This window comes from Pipistrellus hanaki, assembly GCF_964339955.1.
Source record: "Pipistrellus hanaki genome assembly, chromosome: 6".
NCBI lineage: Eukaryota > Metazoa > Chordata > Mammalia > Chiroptera > Vespertilionidae > Pipistrellus > Pipistrellus hanaki.
In genome coordinates, this window is record NC_140508.1 from 45,513,841 (window position 1) to 45,527,813 (window position 13,973).

General features: G+C 39.4%; 1 protein-coding gene across 2 annotated transcripts; it reads left to right on the plus strand.

Annotated features, from left to right (window-relative positions):
* Positions 1 to 569: 569 nt before the first annotated feature.
* Positions 570 to 11,947, plus strand: SERPINB11 (serpin family B member 11; the record flags this gene model as incomplete). 2 transcript variants are annotated; one of them, XM_084889080.1, is made up of 8 exons in its annotated part: positions 570 to 675; positions 2,898 to 3,082; positions 4,704 to 4,763; positions 5,824 to 5,952; positions 7,286 to 7,403; positions 9,037 to 9,179; positions 9,844 to 9,999; positions 11,543 to 11,947. In XM_084889080.1, 8 exons carry the CDS (start codon positions 570 to 572, stop codon positions 11,945 to 11,947), a joined length of 1,302 nt encoding a protein of 433 aa, XP_084745206.1. The 2 variants fall into 2 exon arrangements, with proteins under 2 accessions (XP_084745206.1, XP_084745207.1); XM_084889081.1 differs by lacking the exons at positions 570 to 675; positions 7,286 to 7,403; positions 9,037 to 9,179 and having other exon boundaries at positions 2,915 to 3,082.
* Between the last annotated feature and the right edge of the window lie 2,026 nt (positions 11,948 to 13,973).

The window sequence follows — 13,973 nt, forward strand, 5'->3', positions numbered from 1 at the left end:
ACATAGGCTTGAAACATACTTCTGAACTCACTTTAAATACGGTTGGCTTGTTGCTTCTACCAAGCTTTTAAACTGAAACCACAGAATAAATCCTGCTGGAGCTCATTCTTCTGTTCTTTTTATGGGACAGGAATTACCTGTCAGCAGATTGCTGAAGCTCCAAGTAAAAACCTATGCTTCTTGGAGGAGGGCACAAAAGACCTAGGGACGAATGTGCCTTGGGCCAGGAGGCATCCATCATGGCCAGGATCTTTCCCATTTGAGTAGCTCTGTGCTTGCATGTGGACATAAGCAATCCCTGGGATGTGGAATATGCTACCACCAACTTGAATGAGTACATGTTACACTTCCTAGACAGCTGGCTTATTTTCTTGAATAGAGGTTAGCTTGCCAATGTTTCCCCTTTAGCAGAGCAGAGAATGTTCAAGAACTGGGCGCTTCTCCAGAAAACACTGGCCATCCTGAGAATCTCAGGGATTCAAAGCAGCTCTGATGACATTTAAGGAGCCTTCCTCTAAGGGTTGAACTTACCTCCCAGCAAGTGTAGAGCTGAATCACTAAGGACACAAATGGAAAGGGAGGGGCAAAAAGTGAAGGCTTTATATTTCCTCTTCAGGGACACAGCTTCAATCTCTCCTACCAAACTGTCCACTTCACCACCAGAAAGCAACAAAGGTAAAGAGCTCCAGCTGTGCTTTATTGTCAAAGGGGAACAGATCAGAGTAGCAAAATATGGCATTTGGACAGGTTGCAGTGAACCAAATGAGGGGCAGCTTATTCTTTAATCAAGTGTGGCTTTGTTGACACCTTATCATACCTGTATATCCTAGTGTTAATTTGATTAAAATTTCTTCCTTCCATAGATGTTTAGTGAGTGGCTAGCCAGGAACTAGGTACTGAAATAAAGCATAAAAAAACAAAGTCTTTGTATTAATGGAGGTTGTACTCTAGAGAGAGGGGGTTTCAGACAATAAATACATGTATAATATATAACATACACTATAATATATGCATGTATATATAGTTTATTTATATTTTATAAATATATATATGTAATATATAAGGCAAACAAATAAGTACACTATGCATATATAATATATAGGGCAATGGTAATGGATTGAAAGATAACTGGAGAAATGTGGCCAGTGAAAGCCTTATTGATGATGTTATCTAAGCAGAGAGAGAAACTGCTGAAATGAGCCATTTGGGTAATTTTTGAAAGAGCATCCTAGCAGAGGAATAGAACATGCAAAAGCCTTGAGGTGGAATCTGCTTGGTATGTTAAGGACTGCAGGGTGGTGTTATGACTAGAAAGAATAGAGAGAGCTGGTGGGAAGGCTGGTAGCAGATGAGACTGAGAGCTGTAGGGGCCAGGTCATGAAGGAGTCTGGTCTCTGCTCTGAGAGAAAGGGAAGCCACTAGGGTTTTTGACCAAAGGCCATAAGCAGTTCTGCTGTTAGTACATAACCAACTGTTATTTAAAAACATCACTCTATCTTTAGAAAATATAATGGAGGAGGGTCAGGATTAAAGTAGGAAAATGAATTGGGAGATCAATAATCCATGAGGGAAATGATGATAGCTTTGACTAGGGTGGTAGCTGGAGAGTGTGAGAAGTTGGTAGATAGTGAGTATTTCTGAAGACAGAGAAAACAGGATTTTTTGATAGATGGAATGTTATGTGAATGAGAAAGTTTTTAAGGATGATCCCACAGTTTTTAGTCTGAGCAAATGAAGAAATGGAACTGCCATTTACAAAGATCAAGATGGCTGCTAGGGGTGTAGGCTACAGAGAGGTTCAGGAAGTCACGAGTTTGCTGTTGGATATGTTAAATTTGAGATTCAGATAAGACACTCAAGAAGAGATGTTGAGTAGGTAGTTAGACACATGAATCTAGAATTCAGGGGCAATATCAGTTTGGTAGCTGAAAGCATATCAGTGACAATTAATGCTTAAAATTGGGTGAGATCACCTGTCTGAGTGTAAATGGAGGAGAAGACTAAAATTTGAGATTATGCAAATGAGGCCATAAAGGAGTGGCCCAGTGAGGCAGGTGGTGAACCAAGAAAAAACAATGACCTAGAGTTTAAAGGAAGAAAGTGTTTGATGGCAATGGAGGTTTTTGGAGAATGTCATTTCCCGAAGGGCAAGAACTGTGCTCAATAAGTTTTGAATCTACAATTCCTTATAGTTAGGATTGCTCAATAAGTGTTTATGGAATTAAATAAAGCAAACTCTTTCTTCCTAACAAACCATTGTCCTTAGATAACACATATTCCAGAATTATATATTTCTCTCAGATTTTCTTCTTCCAGTCCCCCATTTTCATTATATCATGGCTGAGGCCCAGGGCTGAGGGCTTTGGGTACCTTCTTATGGCATGACATATTTGCTAGTATTGCTTTACTTTCATGGAGGAAATGAGCAGAGAAGGTTGCCTGAGTTTGTCTTATTGATTCTCACCTTGTTTACTCATGAATGACCAGGATGCAAGTGTTCTCTCCTTGTGACAGTGGACAGTCTAGTGGGAAAGCACCTCATTTAGCTGAGTCTATGTAGCTCAAGAATTTTTCTGTACAAATTCCAAGGTGGGGAGTGTCATTAAACATGAAAATTCAGAGCACAAAGATCGAATTCCTTCTGCTCTTTTGCACCAGAACAATCACAGATCACTTTTAGATGTGAACAAAAGCTAGCTTTGAAGCATTGGTTGAAAAGAATAGTAAATCTTCTATTCATTAGAACCTAAAACTATTGTGAATTCCCCTCTCTAGCATTTTCTACTTTCTGAAGCAATGTGCTCAGGCTGTTTAATTCATGAAATGTAATAACTAAACTCAATGTATTATCTATATCTCCAAATAATATTCTGAGCTGTTTTCCCTTCTGTTCTCAGGTAGTGCTGGTCCTAAAATGGATTCTCTCAGCACAACAAATGTTGAATTTTGCCTTGATGTTTTCAAAGAGCTGAACAATAACCATGCTGAAGATAATATCTTCTTTTCCCCACTGAGTTTGCTTTATGCACTAAGTATGATACTCCTTGGTGCCAGAGGAAACAGTGCAGAACAGATGGGAAAGGTATGGAATGCACCAAAGATGTCCCCAGAGTTTGGAAGTTTTACCTGTGCCCCCTAGGGGTCAGCCAAATTCCTTACATCTTTATACCAAGAAAACTTCCATCTTGTGAAAGAACACACTTGGACAAATCATATTTCTTTAAAGTGGATAATAGCTTAAATAATGTAAAGCATCACAATGACAATAATGCAATACATGTATACACAGTCTCTTCCTCACCACCAGTGATTTCACACATACATTTCCACAATTACTTTTAGAGTTCTTCCCTTCAATGATTTAAACATAACAGAGAAAGCACATATACAATACTATTCTTGCTCTCTAGAAGTTTAATTTATAGTATAATTTTTTAAAATATATTTTATTAATTTTTACAGAGAGGAAGAAAGAGAGAGAGAGAGAGAGAGAGAGAGAGAGAGAGAGAGAGAGAGAGAGAGAAGAGAGAGAGAGAGAGAGAGAGAGAGAGAGAGAGAGAGAGAGAGAGAGAGTGAGTTAGAAACATCGATGAAAGAGAGACATTGATCAGCTGTCTCCTGCACATCCCCTTACTGGGGATGTGCCTGCAACCAAGGTACATGCCCTTGACCGGAATCGAACCCGGGACCTGTCAGTCCGCAGGCCGACCTCTATCCACTGAGCCAAACCGGTTTCAGCTTATAGTACAATTTAATATTACTTTAAGAATTATTGAGTTTTTTTTAAAAAATTCATTAATGTATTTGAATGTCATAATAACCCTGTGTGGCAAGTAGCTATTGTTATCCCTATTTCATTGTTGAGGAAACAGAGGCTAAGAGAGAAAGGGTGACTTTTCAGGTTACACAGGCCAATATACAGTGATTTTTCATTATGTATATAGTTTATTGATGTGAAAAGCCTAGAAGAATATCATTTAACAACTTCCAGGGTACTTGCACATTCCATTATTATTTGTCTTTTTTCCCATATTTTGATGTACTACTTTCATGACTTATTTTTGCATTTAAAATAGGTATTGTGCTGGAGAACCATGTAATGTTTTACGTGGCCCTGGATGGGCTCTGTCATAGTGAATAGAGTGAGAAAGGAAGGAGAGGGGAGAAGAGTCTAGTGAATGACAACTCAATCCTGGGCCCTCACAAACAGTGGTCCCAGTCACGCCACTCAATCTCTCTTTGGCTCAATTTCTCTAGTAAAAAATGGAGATAATAGTATCTACTCGTAAAGTTGCTGTGAGAGTTAAGATATGTAAAGGCTTAGCCGGAACCGGTTTGGCTCAGTGGACAGAGCATCGGCTTATGGACTGAAAGGTCCCGGGTTCGATTCCTGTCTAGGGCATGCACCTTGGTTGAGGGCACAATCCCAGTATGGGGTGTGCAAGAAGCAGCTGATCAATGATTCTGTCTCATCGATGTTTCTAACTCTCTACCCTCTCTCTTCCTCTCTGTAAACAATCATTAAAATATATATTAAATAAAGATATATAAAGGCTTAGTTCAGGACTTGGAATTTAACATCTTTAAATGTTAGTTATTGCATTGGCCTTTATCTGAAATGGAAAAACAGGTGCTTGTAACTGTTAACCTTTATAGACTATATGCTGCTTTTGATGCCAATTGATTCTTCTTTCATCTTCTAGGTGCTTCACTTTAATCATATTGCAGAATCATTAAAGCCAGAGTTTAAAGACTCAGCTAAGGTATGACTGCTGAGCTGCCAAGCGCTCTTTGTGAGAGCACCAAGAGATAACGGTGCAGGGGTTGAGTAGCAGAGCCCCTTCTTGTTCCTTAAGGAGGCTTACAATGTCCTTCTTAGTATCTTCCTTCAATCTTCCCGATAATTGCTACAGTCTACAGAGTTAATATAATGATAATGATGACAATAATAAAGACCCCAGATTTTATCAGATGACTTACTGTCATCCTTTCCCAAACTTTTCTGTTCTTTTACAAACTGTGTGCCATGTGGAGCCTGCCATGTGCAGTGTTTCATTTTTCAGACTAGTGAGGGGATTGAGAAAAGACACGGAGGCTTTGTCACATAATTATACACCAGGAAAACAGGGCTTGATGCTGCCCAGCCCACCTGCTCTTAGTTCCTTCCAGTAAGATGGTTTCTTTAGAAATGAAATTTATAGAGAACTCTCACATGGCAATAGTTGTGTGTTGATTGTGACCAACAGAAAGCATATAAATGTGTATAGATTCACAAAATACTTTTCTCACAGAACCTAATTTATTGTTAGGGAATCTTTGCTTTAGGGAATATAGGCATAACCCCTCTACTGTCCATGAATTCCGATGCATCAAAGCTGCATGCTTAACCAGATTCCTCCTGTGAGGGACAGATGGGCGTGGAAGGTCAGTTCAGGGAGTGCTGAAGAATTCTAATAAGTGGTCACAGATATGGAGATATTGAAAGGAGTGTGAGAGAAAAGAAAAATGATTCTATAGGTACAAAGGCAGAAAAAAATGCACAGAAAACTTAGATTATTGCCCTAAATACCCAATTAGGATCTCTTTATTTATGATAATTTGAGTTTTGAATTAAAACATTGGGGCTGGAAGTGCATGTGCTTTTGCAATAGCTTACAGTTCTGCACACACTCTGTAACCAGGGTCATAGAGAGCTGAGATTATTGTGCCAGAGGAAATTAGAGAAGAAAAATGCTTTCAACTTTCTTTGTTGTTTTCATGTTATTTATAACTCTTCTATAAATCAAGCAATTTAATCTAGCAACTTTATACTACATTCTTTAGTGCAGCCAAACTGGAAGGATTCACTCAGAGTTTGGAGCCCTATTATCTCAAATCAACCAGCCAGACTCTAACTATACCCTAAGCATCGCTAACAGACTCTACGGGACACAGACGATGCCATTCTATGAGGTATGTCCATTTGGGATGGTGGTCAACATCTTTCTTGATATCCTCTGAATTTCACACCATAAGATAAATCACAAATGAGAAGAGTCACATTTATCTTTAAGAGATTAAATTTGAACCCGTTAGAGTTTCAATGAAATGGTTTCACCAAGCCCCCATTTAAGGTTATGAAATATCACATAAAAAAAAATTACTTCTGCAATATCACCAAAGTTGTCCAAGAACCAATGTTAAGGATGAAGCACAAAACAAAGCAGGTAAGAATTAACCCTTATGGGCCAGAATAAAAAAAATCAAAAATCCATTTCTCATCTCTTCTTCAAAAGTCCTAAGAGGCAGAGTATCAAGAATTAGTGGAAAGTACACTGGACTGGGAGCCAAGAGATTTGAGTTCTGTTCTCCTGTAGACATATGACTTTGAGCAAGTCACTTCTACATTTAAAATGAGAGGATTAGACCAAGCTTTTTTTTTTTTTCTACAAAATTCTAACACTATTTATGCTATTTCTCAATACCATTGGAATATGGAATTTTATTGAGTATTTACTATGTGTCAATCACTCTACTACATACATTATAAACATTATCTTATATAGTCCTTACATAGTCCTAAGATGTAGATACAAAATTGTCATTAATGCCACAATTGTGAAGCAAATAATGAAAAGTCAAGTTGAGAAAGGTCACAGAGATAACTAAGTGACAAAGCCAGAATTTGATCCCTGTCCAAATCCACATTCCTGTTTTTCATTGCTACGTCATCCTCCTGTAATTGAGGTGATCTGCTGGCTTTAGTGTCTTAGCTTTTGTTCGACCAGTGTGATTTTACATAAAGTTGAACAAAATGTCAATGTCTACACCACAGAATACTATTATTAATTTTACTTGTGGTGGCTCATGTGGAGGTTGAAATGTACCATGTGGAGACCTAATCTTTTGTTAAACCTCAAACAAGGAAACCATTTAATTACTCTGGTTCTCAATTTTCCTATGTGAACATTAGAGCAGTAACTCCCATTTGTTTGTGTCCTTTGAAGAGGAAATTAGGATAGAATGAAAAGATAGACGCTCTACTGCAATTTGTCATTTTGCTTTGAACATTTTAAAGCTAAGAATGTCCACGAGGTGACAGAAGTAGCAATAAAAAATTCCTGAACATTTCTTTGGGAAAGTTTTTTTGATTTGATTAAATGTCTTTGTATGGATTCTGCTTCCTTTCCGACATATATGCACAAAATGCTTTTGTCTGTTATGATTTTAGAATACATCGAACTGGAGATATTTGTTTTCCTTACATTATTTTTGTGTTCTTATGCAGTTATCCTTTCTTTTACAGCAATATTTAAGTTGTTCTGAGAAACTGTATCAAGCCAGGCCTCAAGTTGTTGATTTTCAAAAGTCTACGGAAGAAACCAGGCAAACTATTAATGCTTGGGTTGAAAGCAAAACTAATGGTGAGGATAAGTCACATGTATGTCTCCAAACTTGATTTGTGCTGGTAAACTCCCTGAGTCAGTGTTAACAAAGAAGCAGGGTGAGGTCCAGAAATAGACACAACAAACTAACAGTGGATGAAGTGGGGGAATATTTTGTAAAATCTCTTATATCCATTGTCCTCAATGATCTAGCCAAGTGATTCTGAGAATGAAAAAACACTGTTTCTCCATTAGAGAAGTATTGTCATACATTCTGCCAGTAAGTTTAATTAAATTTAAATCTACCTTTCACAATTTTGCATATGTCTTGTTAAATATTTCTTTTTGAATGTTCATATCAAAGATGTGTTCATTTCTTTAAAAAAATCTAGGTAAGGAAAAAATTAAAGAAAAAAGAGAAACTAGAAGGAATCCTTATTCATCCATCACTCAGCTGCAATACTTATTACTTAAGCCAATATTATTTAGTATAGCCATGCCCTTTTCCCACCTCTTTCAGATTGTTTGGGAGCCAATCCCAATATCTTATTTCTCTCTCTGTTTCAGTTTGTGCCTGTCAAAAATATAGGCTTTTAAAAAGTATGAACACTATACCATTATTACACCTAGAAAATTAAAAAAATTATTTAGTATTAACAAATATTTAATGAATTTTCTTATTCCCCCAGTTGCCTCTTTTTTTTGTTTGAATCAGAATCCAAATAATGTTTGCACATTGCAATTGGTTATCTAATATGTACCTTAGAGCTTGAGTTTTTAATAAACTTTTTGATTGAAATATGTGTATATTTAGAAAAGTATATGCATGTGTTTGCTGCTCAATGAATTATCACAATGATAAATACTCTGGTGTACCACCACCCAGGTCAGGAAAGCAAATATTAGTTACTGGGAAGGACACTCCCAGGGTCATCCTCCTGTCTCCTCCCAGAAACTCACCCACCCCATTCCCAGACCTTAAGAGTTCTCTGACTTTTATTGCTAACATATTTGTGTCAATTATATCATTTAACAGCAGTGACTCTCAAAAGTATCTTGTCAATTGATGGATGTTATTCAAATTCAGTTATAGGTGACCAGATTAAAATATGTATCAATTTAGGACTTTATACTACTAGAAAATGCATGGAAAACTCCACACATTTTTTTTTTGACATGTTAACTTACTTAGAACAGTAGAGGATAATATGTTTTATCTCACATGCCAGCTCTGGTCCACTGCTAGTGGCTGCCTGGGAACTCTGTGGTGAGAAAGAGTCTGAAACTTAAACTAAAGTTACCTGAAAAAGCTCACAGTAGAATCACTAGGATGTTAAGGATAATAGGCATTTTTGTTTGTTTAGTTTAGTGTTCTAGGCTCAGTTTTGTGCCTAGAACAGTGCCTGGCACACAGAAGTCTCTTAAAATATCTTTAGAATAAATGAATAGATTGATTGGTGTTATCTGCCATGGGTGTTCATTAGGGATCCACTAATAAATGCTGGGTATTTATTTAGAGTATTGCTTTTATTTAATAATTAATTTATATATTTATCAATTTAAAATATAATATGCATATTTATATATATATCACTAATGTTAGCTATTGTGACTAACTATTATCAATAAGTTTAAATCCAAATCTATTATCTATTCTTTTTCTTATTAAAAGGAAAAATCACAAACCTTTTTGGAAAGAACACAATTGACCCTTCTTCTGTGATGGTCCTGGTGAATGCCATATATTTCAAAGGACAATGGCAAAATAAATTTCAGGAAAGAGAGACAATTAAAACCCCTTTTCAGCTAAGTGAGGTACGTGTTTCATTTTCAGATCGATGGTACATTTTGGAGACTGCAATAACTTTTATGGACAGGTTAGGAAGTTTTAGTGGAAATACTCGTCTAGATCTCTTTAGTACTTTTAACTGTGTAGTCTATGAATTTTATTTTCATTTTCCCTATGAAGTGACAATAACCTTTCTCAGAGGCACCTGAGTGGAGGCTCTGGACATTGGGGTGTCCCGGAAGAAGAGAAAGCCTGTTCTTTCCTGGCTGTTCTCCTACCTGAGTGTTCTCTCCATATATGCTATGGCTATTTGCTCTAGGAGCACAACACAACTATTATTTTTCTGCTAAAAAATAGCCAATTGAAATAAAAAGGAAATGATCCCATGATATCATTTTCCTATATAACTCATTTTATCAGGAAACCCTGGCTTTTTTGGGGAAACATCTATATTATTGTTTTTATTACTATTTTCATTATTCAAACAATTTGGCTCTCACCAGGACTTATATTGAAATATAAAATCATAATCTTTTCAAAGGAAAGCAATAAATGTATGTTTTGTAGTTGATATTTTACCCATGTGTTTAGAATGTTAGTGTAGAGATTTGTAATGCAAGAAAATCAGTGCACATGCATGTGCACGCACATGTTTAATTATTGTCTAATTACAATCTTTCAAAAACATAGGGCAAGAGCGTAATTGTGGAAATGATGTATCAAGCGGGAAGGTTTAAACTGGCCTTCATAAAGGAGCCGCAGATGCAAGTGCTTGAGCTGCCCTACGTGCAGGACAAACTAAGCATGATCATCCTGCTTCCCACGGGCAGGGTGACTCTAGAACAGGTATGTTACAGGAATGCTGACAGCAGAAAAAGCTCTCATGCACATACACCACACACACACACACACACAATACACACACACACACACACACACCTTCCACACTTTGTGTATCCCACAATATCAGTGCGGCCAGCACTAATTTGACCAAGAGCTGCTTTAGCAGCATTGGCTCAAGGACTGTGAGAGGAAAGGAGGGATTCCTGGCCCCTGCCTTCAGGATAATGTATTTAGGGAAAACAACCTGGTGTTATATTTAAAAAGGCATATATCTGGTAGCAAAAGGGCCATGCTGCACACACATATTGATCATTTGACACTGAAGAAACACCGTCATAATGAAATTATAGTGCAGGTTGGGCTCCTAGGCTGTGGACATCTAATGAAGTCATCTTCCTCTCAGGAGCAGTATTGCTGATACAAAAATTGCATGCTTTTGTGGGCCGACCACCATGTATAGCATCTTGCTTTTGAGGGGAAATGAGAGCCACAGCCACTGAGAAGAGGTCAAGATGTTGGGCCGAGGTTGAGTTTGACCCCTCTTCCTCGCTGCTATCAGAGTTGCCTGGCATAGAGCAGGCAAGACACTGCTATGGAGTGACCACAGCTCCTCCCAGCTTTGCTGGGACTGTCCAGTGCTCTGCCAGCATGACTGTTGCCTAGGAGACCAGTTGAGCTTCTGGGCCCTTGCAGTAGCTCTTGTACATACATGGGTGCTGTTCTAATCAGAGCAAAGAGCACCTGCAAAGGCCTTAGAAGCATGAAGCAATGAGATGACTTTGTGTCATGAAGTTGTGGTAACTTGGATCAGGGTACAAAAAGACAAAAGGAAAAGATAGAAAGCGAAACCACTGATCTGATATTGTGGGGATGGTGAGGTGACCCAAAAGTCTTCAACTCTTGTAGCAGAGGAATGATGGGGTTTGACATGCTAGTTTAGAGCTGTGGGGAGGTCTGTAGAGAGTTTCAAACGTCCAAGGTCAGAAGTGTAAAGAGTTTACAAAAACGTCTGGAACTGGGTGGAGAATAAGTCAGAGTTGTGAGGCTGCTTTGGGAAATCTGAGCAGGGATGTGGGAATTGACTTGTTAAGTGTAGGCACCCAGAGGTCAACTTTAAGAGTGGGGACAGGAGGAGATTAAAGTGGAGTGGAACAAGCGGTCCCCATGTCACAGAAGCCAAGTGACAAACGAGTTCATAATGGAGATTGCTACTAAATGTTTCAGATATGAGAACCAAGAAGTACTTGAGTTCTTCCAGGAAATGAGAACACAATTGCAGAGGCATTAGAGTTTAGGTAAAGCCTGCACATTAACACACATTGGATAAGTTTAATTATGAAATATCGATGAGAAGTAGACAATAGAAAATGGAAGATGTGGATAAATGCAGGATTCTTTTCTTTCTCAGGTAAAACTTGAGCACAGTTTAAAGGTAGAAGAGAAGTCAGTGGAATTGAGTAATTCACTCTGAGAATTATAAAACAGACAGCAATTATTGTGGAGATGTGTGCTTGGCTCCTGTGGATCCATCTATGTTTTCTCTTAGATAGAGAAGAGGCTGAATGTGAAGACATTTCACAAATGGACCAGCTCCTCCAACATGAAGGAAAGGGATGTCGAAGTCCATTTGCCCCGATTCAAACTGGAAATCAAGTATGAGCTGAATTCCCTGCTAAAATCTCTCGGGATGACAGATGTCTTCCACCAGAGTAAAGCTGATCTGTCTGGAATGTCACCAGCCAAGGGGCTGTATGTATCAAAGGTCATCCACAAGTCATATGTGGATGTCAATGAAGAGGGCACAGAGGCAGCAGCAGCCACTGGGGACAACTTCGTCATTAAACGACTCCCCATCCGAGTTCAGTTCATGGCAAACCATCCTTTCCTGTTCTTTATAAGGCACACTGGCACCGACACCATTCTTTTCTGTGGCAAACTTGCCTCTCCCTAAGCAAATGGGGTTGAGCAAGGCTCAGAGTCACAAAGGAGGTACAGGGATAAACCCATGACTCAGAGCAGTTCTCACCTATCACACCTTTGTGCCCAAGTTTGCTTGTCTGAAAAATGGGTCTAGGATCTCTCCTAACTTATTCCATGAGTTACTGAACCCTAAGGTTATAATAACCATGGAAGAATGTATATTTACAGAAAAATGGCTTTCTGGCTCTCTTCTCTTTGGGGCCTCATTTTAGTACTGTCTGGTGACATAATCAAGTCATCGAGGGAAATTTTAAACAATTACATTTTCTTGACTTGTGTATATCAGTGAGTTCTTGAATAAGTGACCACTCCACCTCTTGAAAACCAATCAAAGGGTTCCCATTTTGGTTGGATTTTAAAATATTGTCATTTTCCTTGCATTTGTAAATGTAACATCCTGAATTTTAGTTCAAACTTCTATATTGACTATAATAAATACATGAAATGCCTTATGTTATTTGAAGCCATTTTACTGGAACTTTTGGCCAAATTTTTGTCAGACCCTAAATTGAATAATAGACTCTCTTTTGATCTCTTTCTGCTGATGGCACGTGTTTCCTCTTTGTATCAATAGAGAAAGCAGAGCTCAGTGAGGCATTCAGCTCAGCATAGCCAGACTCCAAAAGATACATATACCTCCAGCCAAACACCAGATTTGCTACCCCAGAGTGATGACTTTAAAAGATTCTGGTCCTGCCAGGACTGGTTTGGCTCAGTGGATAGAGCATCAGCCTGCGGACTGACAGGTCCCGGGTTCGATTCCGGTTAAGGGCCTGTACCTTGGTTGCGGGCACATCCCCAGTAGGGGGTGTGCAAGAGGCAGCTGATCGCTGATTCTCTCGCATCGATGTTTCTAACTATCTATCCCTCTCTCTTCCTCTCTGTGAAAAATCAATAAAATATATTTAAAAAAGAAATAAATAAAAGATTCTGGTCCTTTCATTGTTCATTTCCTAAGTTCCAGCACCATGTTTTATATCATATATATATATATATATATATATATATATATATAAAATAAAAGAGTAATATGTAAATTTACCATCATTCTAACACACAAGATGGCCACCCCCATGTGGACAATAAAATGGCCACCACAAGATGGCTGGCAGGGAATGGCAGTTGTGAGTGATCAAGCCAGCATAGGAGGGCAGTTGAGAGGGACCAGGCCTGAAAGGGTGGGCAGTTGGGGGTGATCAGGCCTGGAGGGAGGGCAGTTAGGGGTGACCAGGCCTGCAGAGGAGGATAGTTGGGGGGACCAGGCCTGCAGGAGAGGGCAGTTGGGGGGACCAGGCCTGTAGGGGAAGGCAGTTAGGGGCAATCAGGCTAGCAAGGGAAGGTAGTTAGGGGCTACTGGGCCAACAGGGGAGGAAGTTGGGGGCAACCAGGCCTGCAGGGGAGGACAGTTAGAGGCAACCAGGCTGGCAGGGGAGGGCAGTTAAGGGTGACCAGGAGGGCAGTTAAGGGTGACCAGGTGGGCATGGGAGGGCAGTTAGGGGCAATCGGGGCAGCAGGAGAGCAGGTAGGCATCAATCAGACTGGCAAGGGAATGGTTAGGGGGTAATCAGGCTGGAAATCATAAGTGGTTAAGGGCAATTAGGTAGGCAGGCAGTTGAGCAGTTTGGAGCCAGCAGTCCTGGATTGTGAAGGTATGTCCGACTGCCTGTTTAGACCTGATCCCACTTAGGGATAGGGCCTAAACGGGCAGTTGGACATCCTTCAAGGGTTCCCAGATTAGAGAGGGTGCAGACTTGGCTGAGGGACACAACACTTCCCCTCCATGCACACACACACACACATACTGAGTGGCCAGATTATTATGCTCTCTGAACGTATAATAATCCTCTAATATATATATATATTAGAGGCCTGGTGCATGAATTTGTGCATGTGTGAAGTAAGCCAACCTGGCCAAGGGGAGGGAGGGGACATGGGCAGTTGGCCGGCCTGCCTGCTGGTTGAACTCCTGGTCAAGGGGACAATTATCACTTGGGTTT